This window comes from Oncorhynchus mykiss, chromosome 8 (genome assembly GCF_057628025.1).
Source record: "Oncorhynchus mykiss isolate SJ-2025 chromosome 8, ASM5762802v1, whole genome shotgun sequence".
Lineage (NCBI taxonomy): Eukaryota > Metazoa > Chordata > Actinopteri > Salmoniformes > Salmonidae > Oncorhynchus > Oncorhynchus mykiss.
This window is the reverse complement of record NC_143029.1, coordinates 54489136-54511719: the sequence shown is the minus strand read 5'-3', so window position 1 is coordinate 54511719 and position 22584 is coordinate 54489136. Positions and strand designations below refer to the sequence as shown.

General features: G+C 42.9%; 1 protein-coding gene across 1 annotated transcript in view; it reads right to left on the bottom strand.

Annotated features, from left to right (window-relative positions):
• The window catches only part of LOC110530088 (heparan sulfate 2-O-sulfotransferase 1), a 32373-nt gene extending 9883 nt beyond the window's left edge, over positions 1 to 22490 (bottom strand). The window contains exon 1 of the mRNA XM_021612889.3: positions 21831 to 22490. Coding sequence (XP_021468564.2) covers positions 21831 to 21954 — 124 coding nt within the window. The 5' untranslated portion in view covers positions 21955 to 22490. The remainder of the gene's footprint in view (positions 1 to 21830) is intronic.
• Positions 22491 to 22584: the final 94 nt, after the last annotated feature.

The following is a 22584-nucleotide window of genomic DNA, read 5'->3' as shown; positions in this document are numbered from 1 at the left end:
AGTTACCTACCACAGGCCTGAGACGATTCCCATGGCATGTCCTAATATTGGAGACTACTCACCCTCTAACAACTGAATCAAGATCAGCTCTCCCTAGCACTAAAGCATCATGAGCCGAACTTAAAAAACAGGCCTCAAACCAAAAGGGCATGGTGTTCAGTATCAACAACAAAGCATGAGTTACAGCCTTGTTGTAGTCCATGGTGTTGAACAAGCTTTGGGTAGAAACCCACTGTATCGGAGCAGAGGGCGCCAGACACTTTAGCTAATGGTCGACTCTGAGGTAATTTAATTACTGGACAAAGGCCCGCTCTTAAAAGAATAATCACTCTGGCCACACAGTGCGCTTCCATTCAGTTCCCATTTCCAGTTGGTTCCCCCTCGTCTCCATATAATTCCAGCTAATTAATGACCTATGGCGGCAACACAGTCTTAAAAACACTAAACCAATACCTATTATTCTGAACACATTCTAAAACACCGGCTGAGAACGCAATAGGCTATTTACTACAATTTCAAGCTTAATTTGAATTTTCAAATCAGTCATACTCGGCGGGAAATCCGCAAATATGATAGTTTGTCATATATTAAAAAACAGGGACGATTAGCGTTTCTCCAGGCAGCTCATACATCCATCATACTCCACGGCTATTCATCCTTGTTAGCCCCCCGAGCCAAAGTCTAAGCAAAGGGGTAATAGAGATTGGCTATCGCCAGCCTGAGAGGTAGATGCCTTGTATTGTTCTGCTTCAATAGCGCTGGATTGCAAAATCAATGGAGTATGACAAGGAGGCGATCTAGGTTGCAGCTGTTAAAAAAAATGTCCCCACCAACATTAGCTTTGCCCTGTGTTTCCTGGTGGATAATTAGGAGTGTGACACAAATTCTCGCTCACGCTGCACATGCATTATTTGTTTACCCGTAGTACATATACAGCCAGGAGTGAATAAAAGTGTGTGATTAGTTGAGGCGCAAGATGAGAGAAACACTCAGTTTCTATTAAAGACCTGCATAGACATTATTCATGAAATGTCAAGCATATTGTATGAGGGACCCGTGTGCTTTCTTTACACAGCAACTAGAAATTTACAGGAGCCTGATCAACTAAATGTTTCAAATGACTGTAGAGAACTCCCGTTTCAAACAAATGCACGACAAAACACAGACCAATAAAAACATCAGAATCTTGCAGCGTTTGTGAAGAAATGACAGTAAGTGAATGAGTTAAAGCAATTAAATTGTAAGTGCTCTTTTTTAGCCAGATTACCGTAGCTGGGGGGGATTTTCCTGGCTTGGAGACAACTGCAGCTTTGATGGCCCATGAAAGCTCTCATTCACGTCTAGCCTGGCAGTGGAGGTCTAGACATCTGAGAGAGTCAAGGCAGTAAACGAGAAACTACAAAAATCGGCTGGCTTGTACAGCCGAGCCCAAGCAAGTGCAGATATTTCTCTGGTGTCAGAGTTGAGGTGGCAACCGTGTAACCAAGCGCTCAGATGCCCCATTTCCACATGCCAATACAAATCTGGTATGTGGAAGTAGCCTATTTCTTGGTGGAAAGGTATCTTGTTAAGCAGCCTAGTTTCCTTATGGGAGTTCACACAAGCCTCTACTGTCAGTGAAGCGAGACAAAACAAACAATCTGTTGTCAGCAGACAAAACCATGCCCTTTTCAGTTAGAGAAGGGCAGAAGGCAACCCCTTTTCAGGCAGTTGAGGGAGGTTGTTGTTTGGGGGAAAAAAAAAGGTATTGTGATGGTATGATTCTAGCCTTATGACGGGGTAAAACGATTTGGTTTTTAAAAAGGTTACATTACATGTCGGGATATTATTTTTGACTATGTCGCAATATTTTTGCGCCAGTTGGCTGTGCCAGCAGCAAAATTCCAGTATTTTTCATCCTACAGCTTGTTCTCCATCTTCTTTTTAAAATGGTAAGACAATCTGTTGTCAGCACTTTTATTTCCATGAATGTTCAAAGCTTATTTTCTCATGGCTCTCATCCCTCTGCTGCAGACATGCAGTGAGCAATACATGTATAGAACATCGAATCGCAATATCGTCATGCCTTCATGTTTAAAACAAACAAACAAAAAAACAGATTTGCAATACATATTGTATCGCACCTACGTACAGTTGAAGTCAGAAGTTCACATACACCTTGGCCAAATACATTTAAACTAAGTTTCACAATTCCTGACATTTAAATCCTAGTAAAAATTCCCCGTCTTAGGTCAGTTAGGATCATCACCATTTTAAAAATGTGAAATGTCAGAAAAATAGGAGAGAATTATTTAAACTCTTATTTCTTTCATCACATTCCCAGTGGGTCAGAAGTTTACATGCTACCAAACACTAATTGTGTGTATTGCCTTTAAAATTGTTTCACTTGGGTGAAACATTTTGGGTAGCCTTCCACAAGCTTCCTACAATAGGTTGGGTGAATTTTCACTTATTTCTCCTGACAGAGCTTGTGTAACTGAGTCCGGTTCAGGCATTCTTGCTCACACATGCTTTTTCAGGTCTGCCCACAAATTTTCTAGAGGATTGAGGTCAGGACTTTGTGATATCCACCCCCCTACCTTGACGTTGTTGTCCTTAAGCCATTTTGCCACAACTTTGGAAGTAGCTTGGGGTCATGGTCCATTTGGAAGACCAATTTGCGACCAAGCTTTAACTGATGTCTTGAGATGTTGCTTCAATATATCCACATCATTTTCCTTCTCATGATGCCATATATTTTGTGAAGCGTACCAGTCCCTCATGCAGCAAAGCACCCCCACAATATGATACTGCCACTCCCACGCTTCACGGTTGGGATGGTGTTCTACGGCTTGCAAGCTTCCATCTTTTTTTCCCATTTTTCCCATGGTCATTATGGCCAAACAGTTCCATTTTTGTTTCATCAGACCAGAGGACATTTCTCCAAAAAGTACGATGTGCAGTTGCAAACCATAGGCGGTTTTGGAGCAGTGGCTTCTTCTTTGCTGAGCAGCCTTTCAGGGTATGACGATATAGGACTTGTTTTACTGTGGATATAGATACTTTTGTACCCGTTTCCTCCAGCATCTTTACAAGGACCTTCTCTGTTCTGGGATTCAGTCGAATGTATTTTGGTGAAAAAGTGCATCTCTAGGAGAAAGAACACGTCTCCTTCCTGAGCAGGATGACAGCAGCGTGGTCCCATTTATACTTACGTACTATTGTTTGTACAGATGAACGTGGTACCTTCAGGCGTTTGGAAATTGCTCCCAAGGATGAACCAGACTTGTGGAGGTCTACAATTATTTTGAGGTCTTGGCTGATTTCTTTTGATTTTCCCATGATGTCAAGCATTCACTAAGTTTGAAGGTAGGCCTTGAAATACATCCACAGGTACACCTCCAATTGACTCAAATTATGTCAATTAGCTTATCAGAAGCTTTAAAGCCATGACATCATTTTCTGGTATTTGCCAAGCTGTTTAAAGGCACAGTCAACTTCTGACCCACTGGATTTGTGATACAGTGAATTATAATTGAAATAATCTGTCTGTAAAGAATTGTTGGAAAAATGTACTTGTGTCATGCATAAAGTAGATGTCCTAACAGACTTGCCAAAACTATAGTTTGTTAACAAGAAATTTGTGGAGTGGTTGAAAAAAAAAGCCTTTTAATGACACCAACCTAAGTATGTAAACTTCCGACATCAACTGTATCATGACAATATCGTATTGTGAGGTCCCTGGCAATTCCCCGGCCAACTTACAGTATCATTACGGGTATTCACAATGGAGATCGTTCAACCTAGCTGGCCTTAAAATCTGTTAGAAAAGATGGAGATCTTAAGATGAGCATCACTAGCAGTCTGTTCTTTAGCCAACTCCTCTTTGTGTTAGGCCTAAGTCTTCCATCTAGTTCAGTGTTTCTCAACCTCCGGTCCGTGGGATGCTGCAGATCACATCCCTGAGATGGTTCTGCTAATTTAGTCAGCTCTAGTCTACATAGAGTAAGCAGCCCACCAAGGAAGAACAACAAAAAAAAGACCGCTTGCTGCCAGCACTTGACTCAAGAGCTTGCCAGTCCCTAGTACAAAGAAGAAAAAATAATAATTGAGAATGATAAACAAGTTCATTGTGTTTCTTAACCACTGGTTAGGCTGTGGCCCAACACTGGTCTCTAGGATACTAGTCCCTCAGATGGTTAGCGTAGCAGACAAGGATTTCATCCGTTCTTAAGTGCTAGTTTTAATTTAAGCGATCCTCAAAAAAAAGAAAAAAAAGGAAGTACCATAGCATGCAAGCATGTCTAGAGTCTACAGTACATAAAAGTATGGTACCAGGCTACTGTATCACTGCAAGCTTAACAGACACTTCTAAGGGTACAAATCATAGTTGACAGTATGAGCTTACCTTGTCAGTTTAGGGGGGGGGGGGGGGGGGGAGAAAATAAAAAAAAGCTTCCATCACATCAACCCACCCAAAAAAAACTGTCAGTTACACAAGAATATAGAGCAATTTACACAGACGGCAGGCCACAGACAGCAGGCCAATTCAACGCCTTAATGGTTGCTCTGTGGAGTGGACAATTGATTTGACTGGATCTCTTGGCAGGACTCGTCATTAACTAAGCAGGGGAATATCTTCTCAATAACAGCAGAGATTTGTCCATGGCCACCACCGCTTAAGAGATGGTAAGGCAAACTGATCATGTGGGAAACCACACTAGTGTCCGCTGTCCAAATAGGTTTTTTAAACCCCAGAAGAAGAAAAAAAACAGTTTATAACAAATGCAGCTGTACAGTGCCATGGAAAAATATTTGCACCCTTTCTGATTCTCTATTTATACATAAAAAATAAAATACAAAATAAAAAACGTTTTTGAACACTGAATGTTATCAGATCTTAAACCAAAACCTAATATTAGATAAATGGAACCAGAGTGAACATTAACATAATTATTTATCAACATTAATAAGAGGTCAGGCAACACCCAAAGTCTGTGCGAAAAGTAAATTGTCCCTTACACTCAACTGGTTGTGCCACCTTTAGCTCCAATGTCTGTAACCAAACACTTCCTGTAGTTGATGAGACAGCCTACAGGGGAGGTCAGTGCCGGGACAACAATCTCCCCCTCAAAGTCAGACCATGGAGCCAATTGTGGACTACAGGAAACGGGGGGCGAGTACACCCCCGTCCACGGGGCTGCAGTGAAGCGGGTTGTGAGCTATAAGTTCCTCTGTTTCCAAATCACTAAGGACTTTAAAAACAAAAACGTTAAAAACAAATAACAAAAAACGGTACACTCAGTCGTGAAGGCGCGACAGCACCTCGTCCCCCTCAGGAAGTTGAAAAGTTCTGGCAAAGGTCCACAATTCCTTAAAAAGTTGCACCATTGAGAGCATCTTGATTGGCTGCTTGGTATGGCAACAGTACTGCCCTCAAATCGCATGGCGCTACAGAGGGTGGTGAGCACAGCCCAGTACATCACTGGGGCCAAGCTCCCTGCAATCCAGGCCCTCTACATTGAACGGTTTGAAAGGAAGGCCCGGAAAAGCCATAGTCTGTTCTCTCTAATCCGCACGGCAAGCGGTATCAGGCTCCTGAACAGCTTCTATCCCCAAGCCATTTAACCACCTTCTTGCCGGGATAAGCCTTTTAGATCTCCCGTGCCCATGGCGGCAAGTTTAGGAGTGGCAGTAAGTCTGTCTATTTTAATAAATCCATTGAATATACATCACAATGAAATCCGTTATTACATTTGTTATAGGCAGGTCCTAAGAAATATTAAAGACGAATAAAAATTAATTTTTTCAAAAGAATCGAATGGCATATTGAGATGAATTTTTGGTTTGTGCAGCTTATAGGGTACATGGCTGTGCCATACACATGAACTCAATAGTTGTTTTGTTCATAAAAACAGACGACACATTTAGCCTATCCTGATCAGTCAACACACATACTGTATAATTTTCTAGTAGGCCATATGAAATAACAGAAAATACAAAATAAACATTTTCCAACACAACTTGCGTTTCAGGCAACGTGTGGAACCGCCGTCATATAAATGTGAGATTTTTAAAAATAATAATAAAAAATAAAAAAAACAGTTTGTCTTGCCCTCACGCCGCTTTGTTAGGGAGATAGCGCAGGGTCTTACATTGAGAGCATCTTCATGATACCGATTGCTATTTTCAATGTCTATTTTCAAAAGCATGCATGTCCCGTGTTCATACTACACAACCTACACAGGCTTTTGAGAGTTTGATACGTGTCAAACACATTCCAAGGAGGCTTGAATGTCTGCAAGTCTTTGCTCTTCCCTTGTACTTGAAGAATTAAGGTCACTAATTAGTAAGGAACTCCCCACACCTTGTTGTCTAGGGCTTAACTGAAAGGAAAAAACAAAACCTGCAGACACTAGGCCTCCATGGAATGAATTTGACACCCCTGCTATACACACCTGAGCAAAACGAAGACCCGCACTTGATTTAGGCTACATTAAAGCATGTTAAGACATATCTGATCAGTGATAGATGAGCAAATGTACAAACGCCACTTACTTGCCCAGATAGAGAATTAACCAGACATACAGCTGGAGATTCAGTGAATCAAAAAAAATCACACTGATTGTGTAAGACGAGTCACACAAGCGTGTCAGGAGTAGTGGATCATTTCTCTTCACTCACCAGGCGTTTAGTAGGCCCAGCCTAGGCCTACTATCAGAACATTTTTGCCAGCAAGTTATGATCAGTGCTAACAAATGAGCCAACGAGACAAAATGATCATGCGCAGCACTCACCTTGTCGAACACTTCCACAGCCTAATTGTAGCCTAACCCGTCTCCATTTGGATATATATCGATTTTTCCTAGACGAGTCCCCACGCTTGCCTCAAAGCAGCGCGAAAAAGGTGCTGAAATAGTTGACCACACGCTAAGCTATTAAGTCAAATGTATTATAACAAGTTTCAGCAAGCAACAATGATGCCTTCAATTGCATTAGCCTACTTTATCATAATATTTGTCAATCAGTGATATTTAGTCACACAGTCATTCTTTATGGATCCATCCAGTTGTGGTTAAGAACACAGTGCATGTAGTAGCCAAGTTGAAGATAGTAACTATCCTAGGATGTATTTTTAAACCTACGTTGCCTAGCAACCATTAAGAGCTTGAGAGTAGTGCGCATAGATGCAAAGCAGGGTTCTATCATATATCCTGACACTTAGTCAACCTTATGCACTGTATGTCGGCCTTCGGAAAGTATTCAGACCCCTTGACTTTTTCCACATTTTGTTATGGTAAAGCCTTATTCTGAAATGGATTTTATTTTTTTATTTTTTTAAGTGTGCAATCTCCACACGATACCCCATAATGACAAAGCAAAAAAAAATGGTTTTTGGAAACTTGATAATTTATAGAAATAAACTAAAATGTGACATTTACATAGGTACTCAGAATCTTTACTCAGTACTTTAGAGCACCTTTGGCATCGTTTACAGCCTGGAGTCTTTTTGGGTATGATGATATCAGTTTGGCACAGCTGTATTTGGAGAGTTCCTCTCATTCTTCTCTGAAGATCCTCTAAAGCTCTGTCAGGTTTAATGGGGAGCGTCATTGCATTGCTATTTTCAGGTCTCTCCAGAGATGTTCGATCGGGTTTAAGTCCGGGCTCTGGCTGGGCCACTCAGACATTCAGAGACTTGTCCTGAAGCCACTCCTGCGTTGTCTTGGCTGTGCGCCTAGAGTCATCCTACTGGAAGGTGAACCTTCTCCCCAGTCTGAGGTCCTGAGTGCTCTACAGCAGGGTTTCATCAAGGATCTCTGTACTTTGCTCCGTTCATCTTTCCTTCAATCCTGACTAGCCTCCCAGTCCCTGCAGCTGAAAGACATCCCCCCCCCCTCCAGCACAATGCTGCCACCATGCTTCGCCGTAGGGACGGTGCCAGGTTTCCTCCAGATGTGACGCTTGGCATTCAGGCCAAAAAGTTCAATCTTTGTTTCAGACCAGAGAAGCTTGTTTCTCATGGTCCGAGAGTCTTTAGGGGAATTTTGGCAAACTTCAAGCGGGCTGTCATGTGCCTTTTACAGAAGAATGGTTTCCGTCTGGCCACTCTTCCATAAAGGCCTGATTGGTGGAGTGCTGCAGAGATGGTTGTCCTTCTGAAAGGTTCTCCCATCTCCACAGAGGAGCTCTTGGTCACCTCCCTGACCAAGGCCCTTCACCTCCAATTGCTCAGTTTGGCTGGGCAGCCAGCTCTAGGAAGAGTCTCAGTGGTTCCATACTTCTTCCATTTAAGAATGGAGGAAACTGTTCTTCGCACCCTTCCTCAGAGCTGTGCAGACACAATCCTGTCTCGGAGATCTACAGACAATTCCATTGGCCCACTGTGCCATAAAGAAATTCTTTAACTCAACAACACTTGTGGATTTTCAAGCATCAACTGCTTGTTTCAAGTCCTGCCACAACATCTTAGTTTAGGTCTGGACTTTGACTAGGCCATTCCAATTTTTTTTAATGGTTGCTTTTCAGCCATTCTGACAAACTTGCTTGTGTGTTTTGGATCATTGTCTTGCTGCAATACTCGGCTGGACTTCAGCTCACAAACGGATGACCCGACATTCTTATTAGAATGATCTGCATACAGAGCAGAATTCAGGGATCCGTCAATGATGGCAAGTCATCCAGATCCTAAGGCAGGAAAGCATCCCCAAACCGTCACACCTAGGGATGGTCATGAGTGAGAGTACTCAAAACCAACATCAAAACTTAATTTTTAAAATATAAAAAGGAGCAATCAGTTGCTACATAACTTTAATTCCTAAGCCAAAAAACGTATGTCAAATCAAATTTTATTTGTCACATACACATGGTTAGCAGATGTTAATGCGAGTGTAGCGAAATGCTTGTGCTTCTAGTTCCGACAATGCAGTAATAACCAACAAGTAATCTAGCTAACAATTCCAAAACTACTACCTTATAGACACAAGTGTAAGGGGATAAAGAATATGTACATAAAGATATATGAATGAGTGATGGTACAGAGCGGCATAGGCAAGATACAGTAGATGGTATTGAGTGCAGTATATACATATGAGATGAGTATGTAAACAAAGTGGCATAGTTAAAGTGGCTAGTGATACATGTATTACATAAAGATGCAGTAGATGATATAGAGTACAGTATATACGTATACATATGAGATGAATAATGTAGGGTATGTAAATGTTATATTAGGTAGCATTGTTTAAAGTGGCTAGTGATATATTTTACATCATTTCCCATCAATTCCCATTATTAAAGTGGCTGGAGTTGAGTCAGTGTGTTGGCAGCAGCCACTCAATGTTAGTGGTGGCTGTTTAACAGTCTGATGGCCTTGAGATAGAAGCTGTTTTTCAGTCTCTCGGTCCCAGTTTTGATGCACCTGTACTGACCCCGCCTTCTGGATGATAGCGGGGTGAACAGGCAGTGGCTCGGGTGGTTGTTGTCCTTGATGATCTTTATGGCCTTCCTGTGACATCGGGCGGTGTAGGTGTCCTGGAGGGCAGGTAGTTTGCCCCCGGTGATGCGTTTGTGCAGACCTCACTACTCTCTGGAGAGCCTTACGGTTGTGGGCGGAGCGGTTGCCGTACCAGGCGGTGATACAGCCCGACAGGATGCTCTCGATGTGCATCTGTAGAAGTTTGTGAGTGCTTTTGGTGACAAGCCAAATTTCTTCAGCCTCCTGAGGTTGAAGAGGCGCTGCTGCGCCTTCTTCACGATGCTGTCTGTGATGTGTACGCCGAGGAACTTAAAACTTACTACCCTCTCCACTGTTCCATCGATGTGGATAGGGGGGTGTTCCCTCTGCTGTTTCCTGAAGTCCACAATCATCTCCTTACTTTTGTTGACGTTGCGTGTGAGGTTATTTTCCTGACACCACACTCCGAGGGCCCTCACCTCCTCCCTGTAGGCCGTCTCGTCGTTGTTGGTAATCAAGCCTACCACTGTTGTGTCGTCCGCAAACTTGAAGATTGAGTTGGAGGCGTGCGTGGCCACGCAGTCGTGGGTGAACAGGGAGTACAGGAGAGGGCTCAGAACGCACCCTTGTGGGGCCCCAGTGTTGAGGATCAGCGGGTGTTGCCTACCCTCACCACCTGGGGGGGGGGGGGGGCCCGTCAGGAAGTCCAGTACCCAGTTGCACAGGGCGGGGTCGAGACCCAGGGTCTCGAGCTTGATGACGAGCTTGGAGGGCACTATGGTGTTAAATGCCGTGCTGTAGTCGATGAACAGCATTCTCACATAGGTATTCCTCTTGTCCAGATGGGTTAGGGCAGTGTGGTTGAGATTGCATCGTCTGTGGACCTATTTGGGCAGTAAGCAAATTGGAGTGGGTCTAGGGTGTCAGGTAGGGGGGAGGTGATATGGTCCTTGACTAGTCTCACAAAGCACTTCATGATGACGGAAGTGAGTGCTACTAGTCGTTTAGCTCACTTACCTTAGCTTTCTTGGGAACAGGAACAATGGTGGCCCTCTTGAAGCATGTGGGAACAACAGACTGGGATAGGGATTGATTGAATATGTCCGTAAACACACCGGCCAGCTGGTCTGCGCATGCTCTGAGGACGCGGCTGGGGATGCCGTCTGGGCCTGCAGCCTTGCGAGGGTTAACACGTTTAAATGTTTTACTCACGTCGGCTGCAGTGAAGGAGAGTCCGCATGTTTTGGTTGCGGGCCGTGTCAGTGGCACTGTATTGTCCTCAAAGCGGGCAAAAAAGTAATTTAGTCTGCCTGGGAGCAAGACATCCTGGTCCATGACGGGGCTGGTTTTCTTTTTGTAATCCGTGATTGACTGTAGACCCTGCCACATACCTTGTGTCTGAGCCGTTGAATTGAGATTCTACTTTGTCTCTATACTGACGCTTAGCTTGTTTGATTGCCTTGCGGAGGAAATAGCTACACTGTTTGTATTCGGTCATGTTTCCAGTCACCTTGCCCTGATTAAAAGCAGTGGTTCGCACTTTCAGTTTCACGCGAATGCTGCCATCAATCCACGGTTTCTGGTTTGGGAATGTTTTAATCGTTGCTATGGGAACGACATCTTCAACACACGTTCTAATGAACTCGCTCACCGAATCACCGTATTCGTCAATGTTGTTTGATGCAATATGAAACATATCCCAGTCCACGTGATGGAAGCAGTCTTGGAGTGTGGAATCAGATTGGTCGGACCAGCGTTGGACAGACCTCAGTGCGGGAGATTCTTGTTTTAGTTTGTCTGTAGGCAGGGATCAACAAAATGGAGTCGTGGTCAGCTTTTCCGAAAGGAGAGAGGGGCAGGGCCTTATATGCGTCGCGGAAGTTAGAAATCCAAGGTTTTTCCAGCCCTGGTTGCGCAATCGATATGCTGATACAATTTAGGGAGTCTTGTTTTCAGATTAGCCTTGTTAAAATCCCCAGCTACAATGAATGCAGCCTCAGGATATATCGATTCCAGTTTGCAAAGAGTCAAATAAAGTTTGTTCAGAGCCATCGATGTGTTTGCTTGGGGGGGAATAATCTATGGGTACATAACTTTTAAATGCCTCAAGCTTAGTTCAACTGTCGTACACAAACAGAACCCAAAATATAAGCTTGGTTTCACTCCATGTTTGTAAACAAATACTTTATAGCCTCAAAACATGGCTAAAACGTATTTTGATATTATGGATGGTCAGTCCTTGCATCCATGGCTCGGTCTATGAATTTGAGAGGGTCCTCTCCAGCCCCATCCCTCAGTTTTACTGAACTAGGGAGGCAGCGTTGCTATCGTTTCTACTGCCGTTTGCCGCTTATATATGATTTATTTTTTATAAAACTGTAAAACTATTTGGTGGACTGTGCTTTGTGGCTCTGAACGGGCAAGTGAAATTGTCTTGAAGACGATGTTCATTTGCTTTGACTCTATTCTCCCATGTGTACATTTGCCGGGCACAACCAAGCTGAGCACCAAACCGTTCTCCCCAAATTCCCTTTCCCCTCAGTGTCTCGTTCACTCAATTGCATTCCTACCACTCCCTCCACACAAGTCTATTTTTCCTCTTAAGCTACTTTGCAAACTGCTAGTGCAGACCGGTTCCACACTGAACATATGCAAGAAGATTATTTTTTTAACTAAGTGTATTTTCATCAGAAGCATATGCCTACCCACCAGATGTCGTGGCTGTAATTCATCAACATGCAGTGTTCAATGTGGAATTGTTCATCCATTAAAAAAAAATAATAATAAACTCCAAAACAGGAAGAATACACTAAATGTTTGTATATTGAAAATAAAAAGGTTTTGGTTTGTAACCCTGAAAAACATGGTCTTACAACTCGCCAAACTGAGCCACGTCTCAAAATTATCTCTGAGAATAACTGTTCCAGGCACGTGTTGTGCATCACATCGCACTGGCAACTTTTTTCATTTGTAAAAAAATATTCTGTTATGTTTTCTTTTTTATTACTATAAAATAGGTGTCTTGACTGTGAGAAGGGCTCGTCTGCTAAATTAACAAAACTATGCCATTGCACAGACATAGGCTTCTACAAGAAAGCGCAACGGCTGAGGTTACTGCCTTTTTGAAGATCGTGTTCCACCATATAATATAACGGTTTCAATAAATTAATCTTAAAAATGGCACTTGCTTTTTTTAATTCACTGAATATACTATACATGGGGCAATTTAGCAATTAGGATTTGTTATCTGTAATAGTTATGATAAATTAGACATTGTTGCGATCTCTTGCCTAGTTAAAAATAAACACATGAAGTGTAGCGGAGCTGAAAGACCCCAGACTTTCTTCATATGCACAGTTTATTTCTCGCAAAGTTGTGCACAATTATTTTTACATCCCTGTTAGTGAGCATTTCTCATTTGCCAAGATAATCCATCCACCTTCAGGTGTGGCATATAAAGGAGTTGATTAAACAGCATGGTCATTACACAGGTGCACCTTGTGCTGGGGACCACAGTGCCACTCTAAGATGTGCAGTTGTCACACAACAATGCCACAGATGTCTCAAGTTGAGGGAGCGTGCAATTGGCATGCTGACTGCAGGAATGTTCACCAGAGTGGTTGCCAGAGAATGTAATGTTTGTTTATTGCAGAGAAAGTGTCTCCAATGTCATTTTAGAGAATTTGACAGCACATCCAACCGGCCTCACAACCACAGACCACACCAGCCCAGGAGCTCCACATCCTACGGGATGGTCAAAGACTAGCCATCCAGACAGCTGAGGAAACTGTGGGTTTGCACAACTGAAGAATTTCTGCACAAACGGTCTCAGGGAAGCTCATGTGTGCTCGTCATCCTCACCAGGGTCTTGACAGGACTACAGCTCAGCGTCGTAACCGACTTCAGTGGGAAAATGCTCACCTTAGATCACCACTGGCACAGTGGAGAAGTGTGCTCTTCATGGATGAATCCCGGTTTCAACTGTACCGGGCAGATGGCAGACAGCAAACCCGCACAACGCCATACATGCTGATGTCGACATTGTCAACAGAGTGCCCCGTGGTGGAGTTGTGTCATTCAACCGCCATCATCACCTCATGTTTCAGCATGTTAATGTATGGCCCCATGTCACAAGGATCTGTACACAATTCCTGGAAGCTGTCCAGTTCTTCTATGGCCTGCATACTCAGACATGTCACCAATTGAGCATGTTTGGGATGCTCTGGATCATCATGTAAGACAGAATGCTCCAGTTCCCGCAACCATTGAAGAGTGGAACAACATTCCATAGGTCACTATCAATTGCCATATCAACGCTATGCGAAAGAGATGTTTTGTGCGGCATGAAGCAAATGGTGGTTATACCAGTTACTGACCGTTTCTCTGATCCATGCCCTAACTTTTTTGAAAGGTATCTGTGACCAGATGCATATGTGAAATCCATAGATTAGGGCCTAATGCATGGATTTAAAAATTGACTGATTTCCTTATATGAACTGTAACTCAGTAAAATCTTAGAAATTGTTGCAAGTTGCGCGAGAGAGAAATATACAAGTTCAGTCTGGATAAACGCACACAATTTTTCCCAGCACAGGCCTCGTGTTCTAAATTATAAAAATGTTTATCCCTTTTGGGTATGGGCAACAAAAAAAATGAATGCGAGTACTCAAACAGTCAAAATGTCAAATGCACATCCTTATTACCACCACAATGCTTGACTGTCATTCTTACTGTGGAATTCAGTGTTTGGTTTTTCACCGTGATTCATGTCGTCCAAAAAAAATTGATTCAAGTCTGCCGAAAAGTGCCTAGGGGCACCTGGATTATCGTAAAGACTCCTGGAAGAATGTTCTATAGACAGATGAGTCAAAGAGAAACTTTTTGGACGACGTGGTTCCCATTATGTCTGGCAAAAAAACAAAAACACTGCATTCCACAGTAAGAACCTCATACCAATCGTCAAGCATGGTGGTTTTGGTTAAACCAGACTGTTTCACTTCACAATAGTGTGCAGTGTTCAATGACAAGCATCCCATTTAGTCTGGTTTAACCAGGTTACATGAACAGCAGCAGCAGCTAATGAATTGACAGAGATCATTCAGGAACATCTAGAGTGTTCCAACTGGCCTTTCTATGACACACCACTTCTGTGGTAAGAGGCTGTCCCTAGGCAGTTTCGTGACAATGTACCAGACTGGCAGCACTCACAGTACACTGCAATTCTGAGGAGAAAGTCTGCCAGAGCAGTAGAGAAACTCAGTTCGCCCTAGAGCTGAGTGGGATTCAGTTGCTGTATAGAAGGTGGAAATTAAATGCAAGGCAGGAGGAAAGCAGTGGAACAGTTCTGCCAGACTGCCTTATCCTGCTATTCGCTGATAAAATTGGTTGTAAAACGCTGCAGACATGTGTCTCTCCCCTCCTTTTGTTAAGGCTTACGATGAGTGCTACCAGGGGTTTAACTATTTTTGTGTTGAGATGAAAATGTAATCCCCCCTTTTGATATAAACTCTGAAGCGGGAGATAGAAGTCTGAAATTGGGAGAGACCTATCCAAAGGCTGTTTGGCCACAGGGGATTATAATCTTGCACTGCGGTAGTATCCCAGACTCCAGAAAAAAAAGAAAAAAAAAAAGGCCATTTATGGTTATTGACTAGCAAAGGAAGGTCTCCGCTGAAAAGTAATACGATTAAACCGTTATGACAGTGCCGGTCTACAGAAACTGTAGTTTCAGCTGGGTCTCTCATAGAGATGTTGAGCAGTGTTATAAAAAGGGACAGTCACCCGCCTCGAATAAACGACACCTGCTCCCCCCCCTCATGCTTAACCACACCGGCCCCGCGTCGCTCGTCAATCCCCTTGGAAACCGACAAGGGAACAACATGCGCGCGAGGAGAGCGGTCTCAACTACACTCCGGGTTGCGAAACAGTTCACAGCACCGTGATTAGCCTGTCAGTCATCGGGTCGCAACTGTGCACAAAATGTAGCGCAGAACTTCACGGGAAGACATTCTTCTTTAATGTTGAAGCCAATGTCCATAAATACACCAATCAGGGCCCTAACTGCTCGAGACTAGGGCAATTAGCACTCTGCCTACAACAAATCCATTCCTGACACCTGCATTTCCACAAATCGGATCCAATCCATTAGGCACTCAAGTGGCATGTTTAGACTGGTGAGGGTGAGACACTTAGAGATGTACAGTAGCCACTCTGTAGTGACTGCCAGCCAATTAACATGACTCAGGCCTTTTTATAACCCCGGGAGGCTAAAAACGGCTCCATGGTGTCAAAAGGAGTCGGAGTGCGCTGGATAATGGCGATAAAGAGAGCGAGCAAGCACAGAGTTGAACTTGGAGAGAGGAGTCAAGTTTGCCACTCCTCAATTAACCTACTAACGAGGCTAAATTAAATGATCCAACCAGGCCTCGACCAGAGCCATACATTTGCATACACAGCTCTGGCCTAGACTATACAAAAAGGCTATATTTTCGGACTCTTGATACCTGTGTGTAATTGACTGTTGACGCCAATGAACGAGTTGTGTTAGAGTAACAGTTTGTGTTATGCAACCTCACTTCAGTCACAATGTGATAAAAACAATTCAATCAAGCTCTGGCCAACCAACCACACTCACTGGCTATTACATTACTTGGTGACCAACTTAGCTCATTGCTCCTCAGGGAACATATGGGGACCATAGTGGAGACGGGTGTAGGAGTTAAACTTCGATACAGAGCCTAGTTAGTGACATGGGACATGAGGTGACAGGTTTATAAACAGCGTTTCTATTTATGAGGCTCTCAGCAAGCATAGCATGACTCCCCTCTAGAGTTACGGCCATTGGGGAAAGCATCCAGTCAGCCCCCCCCCCCCCACGTGCTAATGCACTTTACGTTTCTACAAAATATCGGTGCCAACCTTACCTGGCATAAGAGGACGCTAAGAATATGTTACCTGATAACACCGATGACGCTAGCCACAGGATACACAGATCGTTAAAGGCAGCGCTACCAAGCCACTAACAATATGCCTGGAAGACAATCTAAATAATAGGAAAAGTGATTCAACCTCTGAGTAAAGTAACAAGATTTGAATGACACAGGGAGCAAAAAGCAGATCAGAAAATAAGTTGTGAATGGGTCATATTTGAGTGTGCAATAAAAATGGGCCATATAAATATACAAAACTTGCTTTCTCAATGTAGACAGAAGAAATGCATCAGAACCTGGTTAGACAGCCAGGGGTGTCCATCATGCCTCAAACCATTTGACTATGCAACACATAGTGCAGTGCTCCAGTGTAGAGACGTTTGATCTGTGGACGGAACAGACGTATTGCCAAGTCAACAAATTATTGGAGTGCGCCGTAACGCTGGCCTACTAGGCAGAGTTCCTCTGTTCAGTGTCTGTGTTCTTTTGCGCATCTTAATCCCTTCTTTTTAAATTGGCCAGTCTGAGATATGGCTTTTTCTTTGCAACTCTGCCTAGAAGGACAGCATCCCAGACTCGCCTTGTCACTGTTGATGTGTGCAAAGCTGTCAAGACAAAAGGGTGGCCATTTGAAGAATCTCAAATTTAATTTGATTTGTTTCACACTTTTGGTAACTACATGATTCCATGTGTTATGTCATAGTTTTGATGTCTCCCTTATTATTCTACATGTAGAAAATAGTAAAAATAACGAAAACCCTTGAATGAGTAGGTGTTCTTTGTCACCTCCCTGACCAAGGCCCTTCTCCTCCGATTGCTCAGTTTGGTCTGGCGGCCAGCTCTAGGAAGAGTTGATGGTTCCAAACTTCTCCCATTTAAGAATGATGGAGACCTTCAACGTAGCAGAAATTCTTTGGTATCCTTCCCCAGATCTGTGCCTCGACACAATCCTGTCTTGGAGCTCTACTGACAATTGCGTTGACGTCATGCTTTGTTTTAGCTCTGACATGCACTGTCAACTGTGGGACCTTATATAGACAGACGCGTGCCTTGCCAAATTTTTATTTATTTTATTTATTTTACCTTTATTTAACCAGGTAGGCAAGTTGAGAACAAGTTCTCATTTACAATTGCGACCTGGCCAAGATAACGCAAAGCAGTTCGACAGATACAACAACACAGAGTTACACATGGAGTAAAACAAACATACAGTCAATAATAAAAGTATAAACAAGTCTATATACAATGTGAGCAAATGAGGTGAGAAGGGAGGTAAAGGCAAAAAAGGCCTTGGTGGCAAGGTAAATACAATATAGCAAGTAAAACACTGGAATGGTAGTTTTGCAATGGAAGAATGTGCAAAGTAGAAATAAAAAATAATGGGGTGCAAAGGAGCAAAATAAATAAATAAATTAAATACAGTTGGGAAAGAGGTAGTTGATAGGGCTAAATTATAGGTGGGCTATGTACAGGTGCAGTAATCTGTGAGCTGCTCTGACAGTTGGTGCTTAAAGCTAGTGAGGGAGATGTGTTTCCAGTTTCAGAGATTTTTGTAGTTCGTTCCAGTCATTGGCAGCAGAGAACTGGAAAGAGAGACGGCCAAAGAAAGAATTGGTTTTGGGGGTGACTAGAGAGATATACCTGCTGGAGCGTGTGCTACAGGTGGGAGATGCTATGGTGACCAGCGAGCTGAGATAAAATATAAAATCCTAACCTATCAATTGAATTTACCACAGGTGGACTCCAATCAAGTTGTAGAAACATCTCAAGGATGATCAATGGAAACAGGATGCACCTGAGCTTAATTTCAAGTCTCATAGCAAAGGGTCTGAATACTTATGTAAATATGTAATTTCTAAAAACCTGTTTTCACTTTGTCATTATGGGGTATTGTCTGTAGATTGATGATTTTTATTTAGTTAATCCATTATAGAATAAGGTTGTAACGTAACAAAATGTGGAAAAAGTCAAGGGGTCTGAATTCTTTCCGAAAGCACTGTATATTATGACTACATTGTGACGTTTGTTTGGTTTTGGACATAGGCCGTTTGGGTTTAGGCTGTTTGGGGGGGACACACAATTTTTCCCTCGAGGCAAGCCGAAGTCGGTAGCCGAAGCCCCCTCGTCAGCGATTGGTCAACAGTAGGGTTTGAGCAATGAAGTGCCTGTCGTTAATCAATGAGACGAGAGGCTCGGACTCGGGGGAACAGAAATGGAGTTCCTGGAGATGTCGGAAACAAGAGGGTGGTTAGGAATAGTGCAGTATTATGAGGAGACGTGTACTTGGAAAAAGGAGAGGGTGAGAAGGTCTAAGAGAGAGAGGAGGGTGAGCTTGAGTCAGGTAAGAATGGTGGAAAAAAGGGAGATGGTTTGTTAAAGAAAGGAAGAAAGTGTAAGCAGAGGGTGCTGAAGACAGGAGGAGAAATGGAAGTGAATGAGGGTGAAGTATCGGAGGTGGTAGGTGTGGTGAAGTTAATCGGAGACCGAGTCTTGCACCGAGGGTCAGGATAAAGATGAGTCTGACAGTAGGAGTGAAGTTTATGGAAAAAGTGGACTCTTGCCTGAGCCATTTGTGGTTTCACGGTGGGAGTCTTTTTTCAAATTGATTTAAAAATAAGTTGGGTACTGTGGAATCGGTGAAGGTAACCAGAATGGGTCGTGATAATTGTTAATGTTTCTGCTGGTCAGAGGGAGAAGGCGCTCGGAGTAAAACAAAATGGGGGCAAGACAAGTGAATTGTTTCACTATCAAGAAAAGGGTGCCAATGAAAGGGGTGATAACTGGGGTAGCAGTAAATATAAAACTTGACCAGTTGAACTGAAAGATTCCCAGTGTATGTGATGCGACGCAGAAAGAGTGGCGAGAGCGGGGAAACAGAAGAGCCGTTGTCTGTTCTTTTGACTTTTGAAATTGAGTCTTTGCCCGCCAAAGTGAAGCTAGGATATAGACAGTTTAAGTCGGAAGTTCCTAACTATGTGTTGTAGTCATTAAACTCGTTTTTCAACCACTCCGCAAATTTCTTGTTACCAACTATAGTTTTGGCAAGTCGGTAAGGACTTCTACTTCGTGCATTAGTCATTTTTCCAACAATTGTTTACAGACAGATTTCACTATCACAATTCCAGTGGGTCAGACGTTTGCATAAGCCAAGTTGACAGTGCCTTTAAAACAACTTGGGAAATTCCAGAAAATAATGTCATGGCTTTAGAAGCTTCCGATAAGCTAATTGACATCATTTGAGTCAATTGGAGGTGTACCTGTGGATGCATTTCAAGGCCTACCTTCAAACTCAGTGCCTCTTTGCTTGACATCATGGGAAAAAAAAGAAATCAGCCAAGATCTTAGAAAACAAATTGTAGACTTCCACAAGGCTGGTTCATCCTTGGGAGCAATTTCCAAATGCCTGAAGGTACTACGTTCATCTGTACAAACAATAGTACGCAAGTATAAACACCATGGGACCACTCAGCCATCATACCGCTCAGGAAGGAGACGCATTCTGTCTCCTAGAGATTAATGTACTTTGGTGAAAAAGTGCAAATCAATCCCAGAACAACAACAAAGGTCCATGTGAAGATGCTGGAGGAAACAGGTACAAAAGTATCGACATAACCCGAAAGGCCGCTCAACAAGGAAGCCATTGCTCCAAAACCTCCATAAAAAAGCCAGACTATGGTTTGCAACTGCACATGGGGACAAAGACCGTACTTTTTGGAGAAATGTCCTATTTTTATTTCATCAGACCAGAGAATGGTTTGGCCATAATGACCATTGTTACGTTTAGAGGAAAAAGGTGGAGGCTTGCAAGCCAAAGAACATCATCCCAACCGTGAAGCACGGTAGTGGCAGCATCATGTTGTAGGGGTGATTTGCTGGTGCACTCCACAAAATAGATGGCATCATGAGGAAAATTATGTGGATATATTGAAGCAACATCTCAAGACAAAGCTTGGTCGCAAATGGGTCTTCCAAATGGACAATGACCCCAAGCATACTTCCAAAGTTGTGGCAAAATGGCTTAAGGACAACAAAGTCAAGGTATTGGAGTGGCCAATCACAGAGCCCTGACCTCAATCCTATAGAACGTTTGTGGGCAGAACTAAAAAAGCATGTGCGAGCAAGGAGGCATACAAACCTGACTCAGTTACACCAGCTCTGTCAGGAGGAATGGGACAAAATTCACCCAACTTATTGTGGGAAGCTTGGGGAAGGCTACCTGAAACGTTTGACCCAAGTTAAACAATTTAAAGCCAATGCTACCAAATACTATTTGAGTGCATGTAATCTTCTGACCCACTGGGAATGTGATGAAAGAAATAAAAACTGAAATAAAAATTATTATTCTGACATGTCACATTGTTAAAATAAAAGTTGTGATCCTAACTGACCTACAACAAATGAATTTTTACTAGGATTAAGTATCAGGAGTTGTGAAAAACTGAGTTTAAATGTTTTGTTGAAGGTGTATGTAAACTTCCGGCTTCAACTGTATATACACACACACCATCATCATTGAGTTACGTATCGCAAGGCTTCACGATGTCAATGTAACCTAGCCCTTGATCGTGACTAACTTCCATGACATATACGAGTCATTGGACGAAGGCGCCTTCTGTAGTTTAAGAGCTGCGACGCATGGTATGAACAAACACGCATCACTTGTGGTACGGTTTTGGAAGCATAAGGACCTTATCTTTCATATCAGCTAGAAATCATTTTCAAATCAAAGGTTTAATAGATACACAACTTTAAAGGGTTAGGGTTGCCAAACGACCATATTTCCATGTTACAGCGCTTGTTTACGTGACAAACAGATGGAAGACCGAATGGACTACCTGTGCTAATTACCTGTATGTTAACTAGACAGACATCACAAATGCATTGTCACTGAAAAATACTGTCAGCTGCAACTGTTAACAGTGTACAGTAAGTGTGTATTTTAAATGTGTTTAATGATTTTGATGTGATATTAAAAGTAGAGGGCTATATGTTTCCAGAACCGTACAGCAATTGAGAAGCAGTTCGGCCAAATACTCCATTTGAAATGTGTTTTGGCTCACAGAGCCAATTCACACTTTAAACAGAATATGTAAGGAAGGTCCTTGGACTGAGTAACCTTAGGCTCCTTTAGTCCAATATTGGGCTAAATGTAACCATGACTGCCTCCGGACATCAGTGCAGTTTAGTGTAAACAGCGTAAGTGTATGGTCGGTATCTTCTGGCAAAAACACAATCCGACTGTAAATTGGATATGTAAATAGATACACTCACACCTGGGTTTGCCCTCAAAATGCCAGTTTGTCACCTCACAGGCAGAATTGTCACAAGATAACCCTAAATTGACAACCATGCTGACAAACGCTTAGCAATGATTCAAGCCCTATTGGAAGTCAGACTAATTTTCCTTGTTGTATTACCGGCTGCGTGCAGCATGATTAACGTGGATAGTTAGAACGCAGTCTTACCTAGCTTCACCCGAGACTCCTCCAGCTTCTGGATTTGGTTCTCCAAGAAGAACATGGCCACTGCGAATGCCAAAAGCGCCAGAAGCTGAAACTTTGGCGGCATCATGATCCTTAGAAGCCCCATCAAACAATCCAGTGAGAACAGGTCATTCCTTGTTTAGAAAATACAACATACAAGGAAGTGGAACGTTGTCAATCACAGCGCGAATTTGTGTCTGTGTATGGCCCTGTGCATTTGAATTGTTCTTGTCCAGTGTTTACATCCCTGGTTGTTCAGTAGGGAACACACTCAGATCCAAATTATTTGTTTCATATGATAATGTACTCTCATAAAAGAGAACTGCATGAAACCTCAATATCGTCTTGACGTTGTGATGCCCCCCCTCTCACAAGGGTGTCAACAGAAACGGCCTTGTGTTCCTCGGTGTCTGCGATTCTTCCTCTCTAGAGCTGTGTCCCGTTCAGTTCACTCTGCACGCCTATCTTCGTCAGATGATTTATATTAGTTACAAAATCCCTATTGGTGGAACCAACAGTCCACTAAACTGGATAGGCTTTTCATTGGTCAACAGTCAAGTCTGTTGTAACGGGATTGGACACATTTTAAACAGTTCTTGAATTTGGCTACAGGGGGCGGTGTCCACGTGCGAATGGAATGTAACTGTGTCTGATCAAAGAAGAAAAGTCAAAGGTGCCTTTCTGTTAGCCATATGAAAAGAGGAAGACAAATTACAAATTACAAATTTTAGACAGA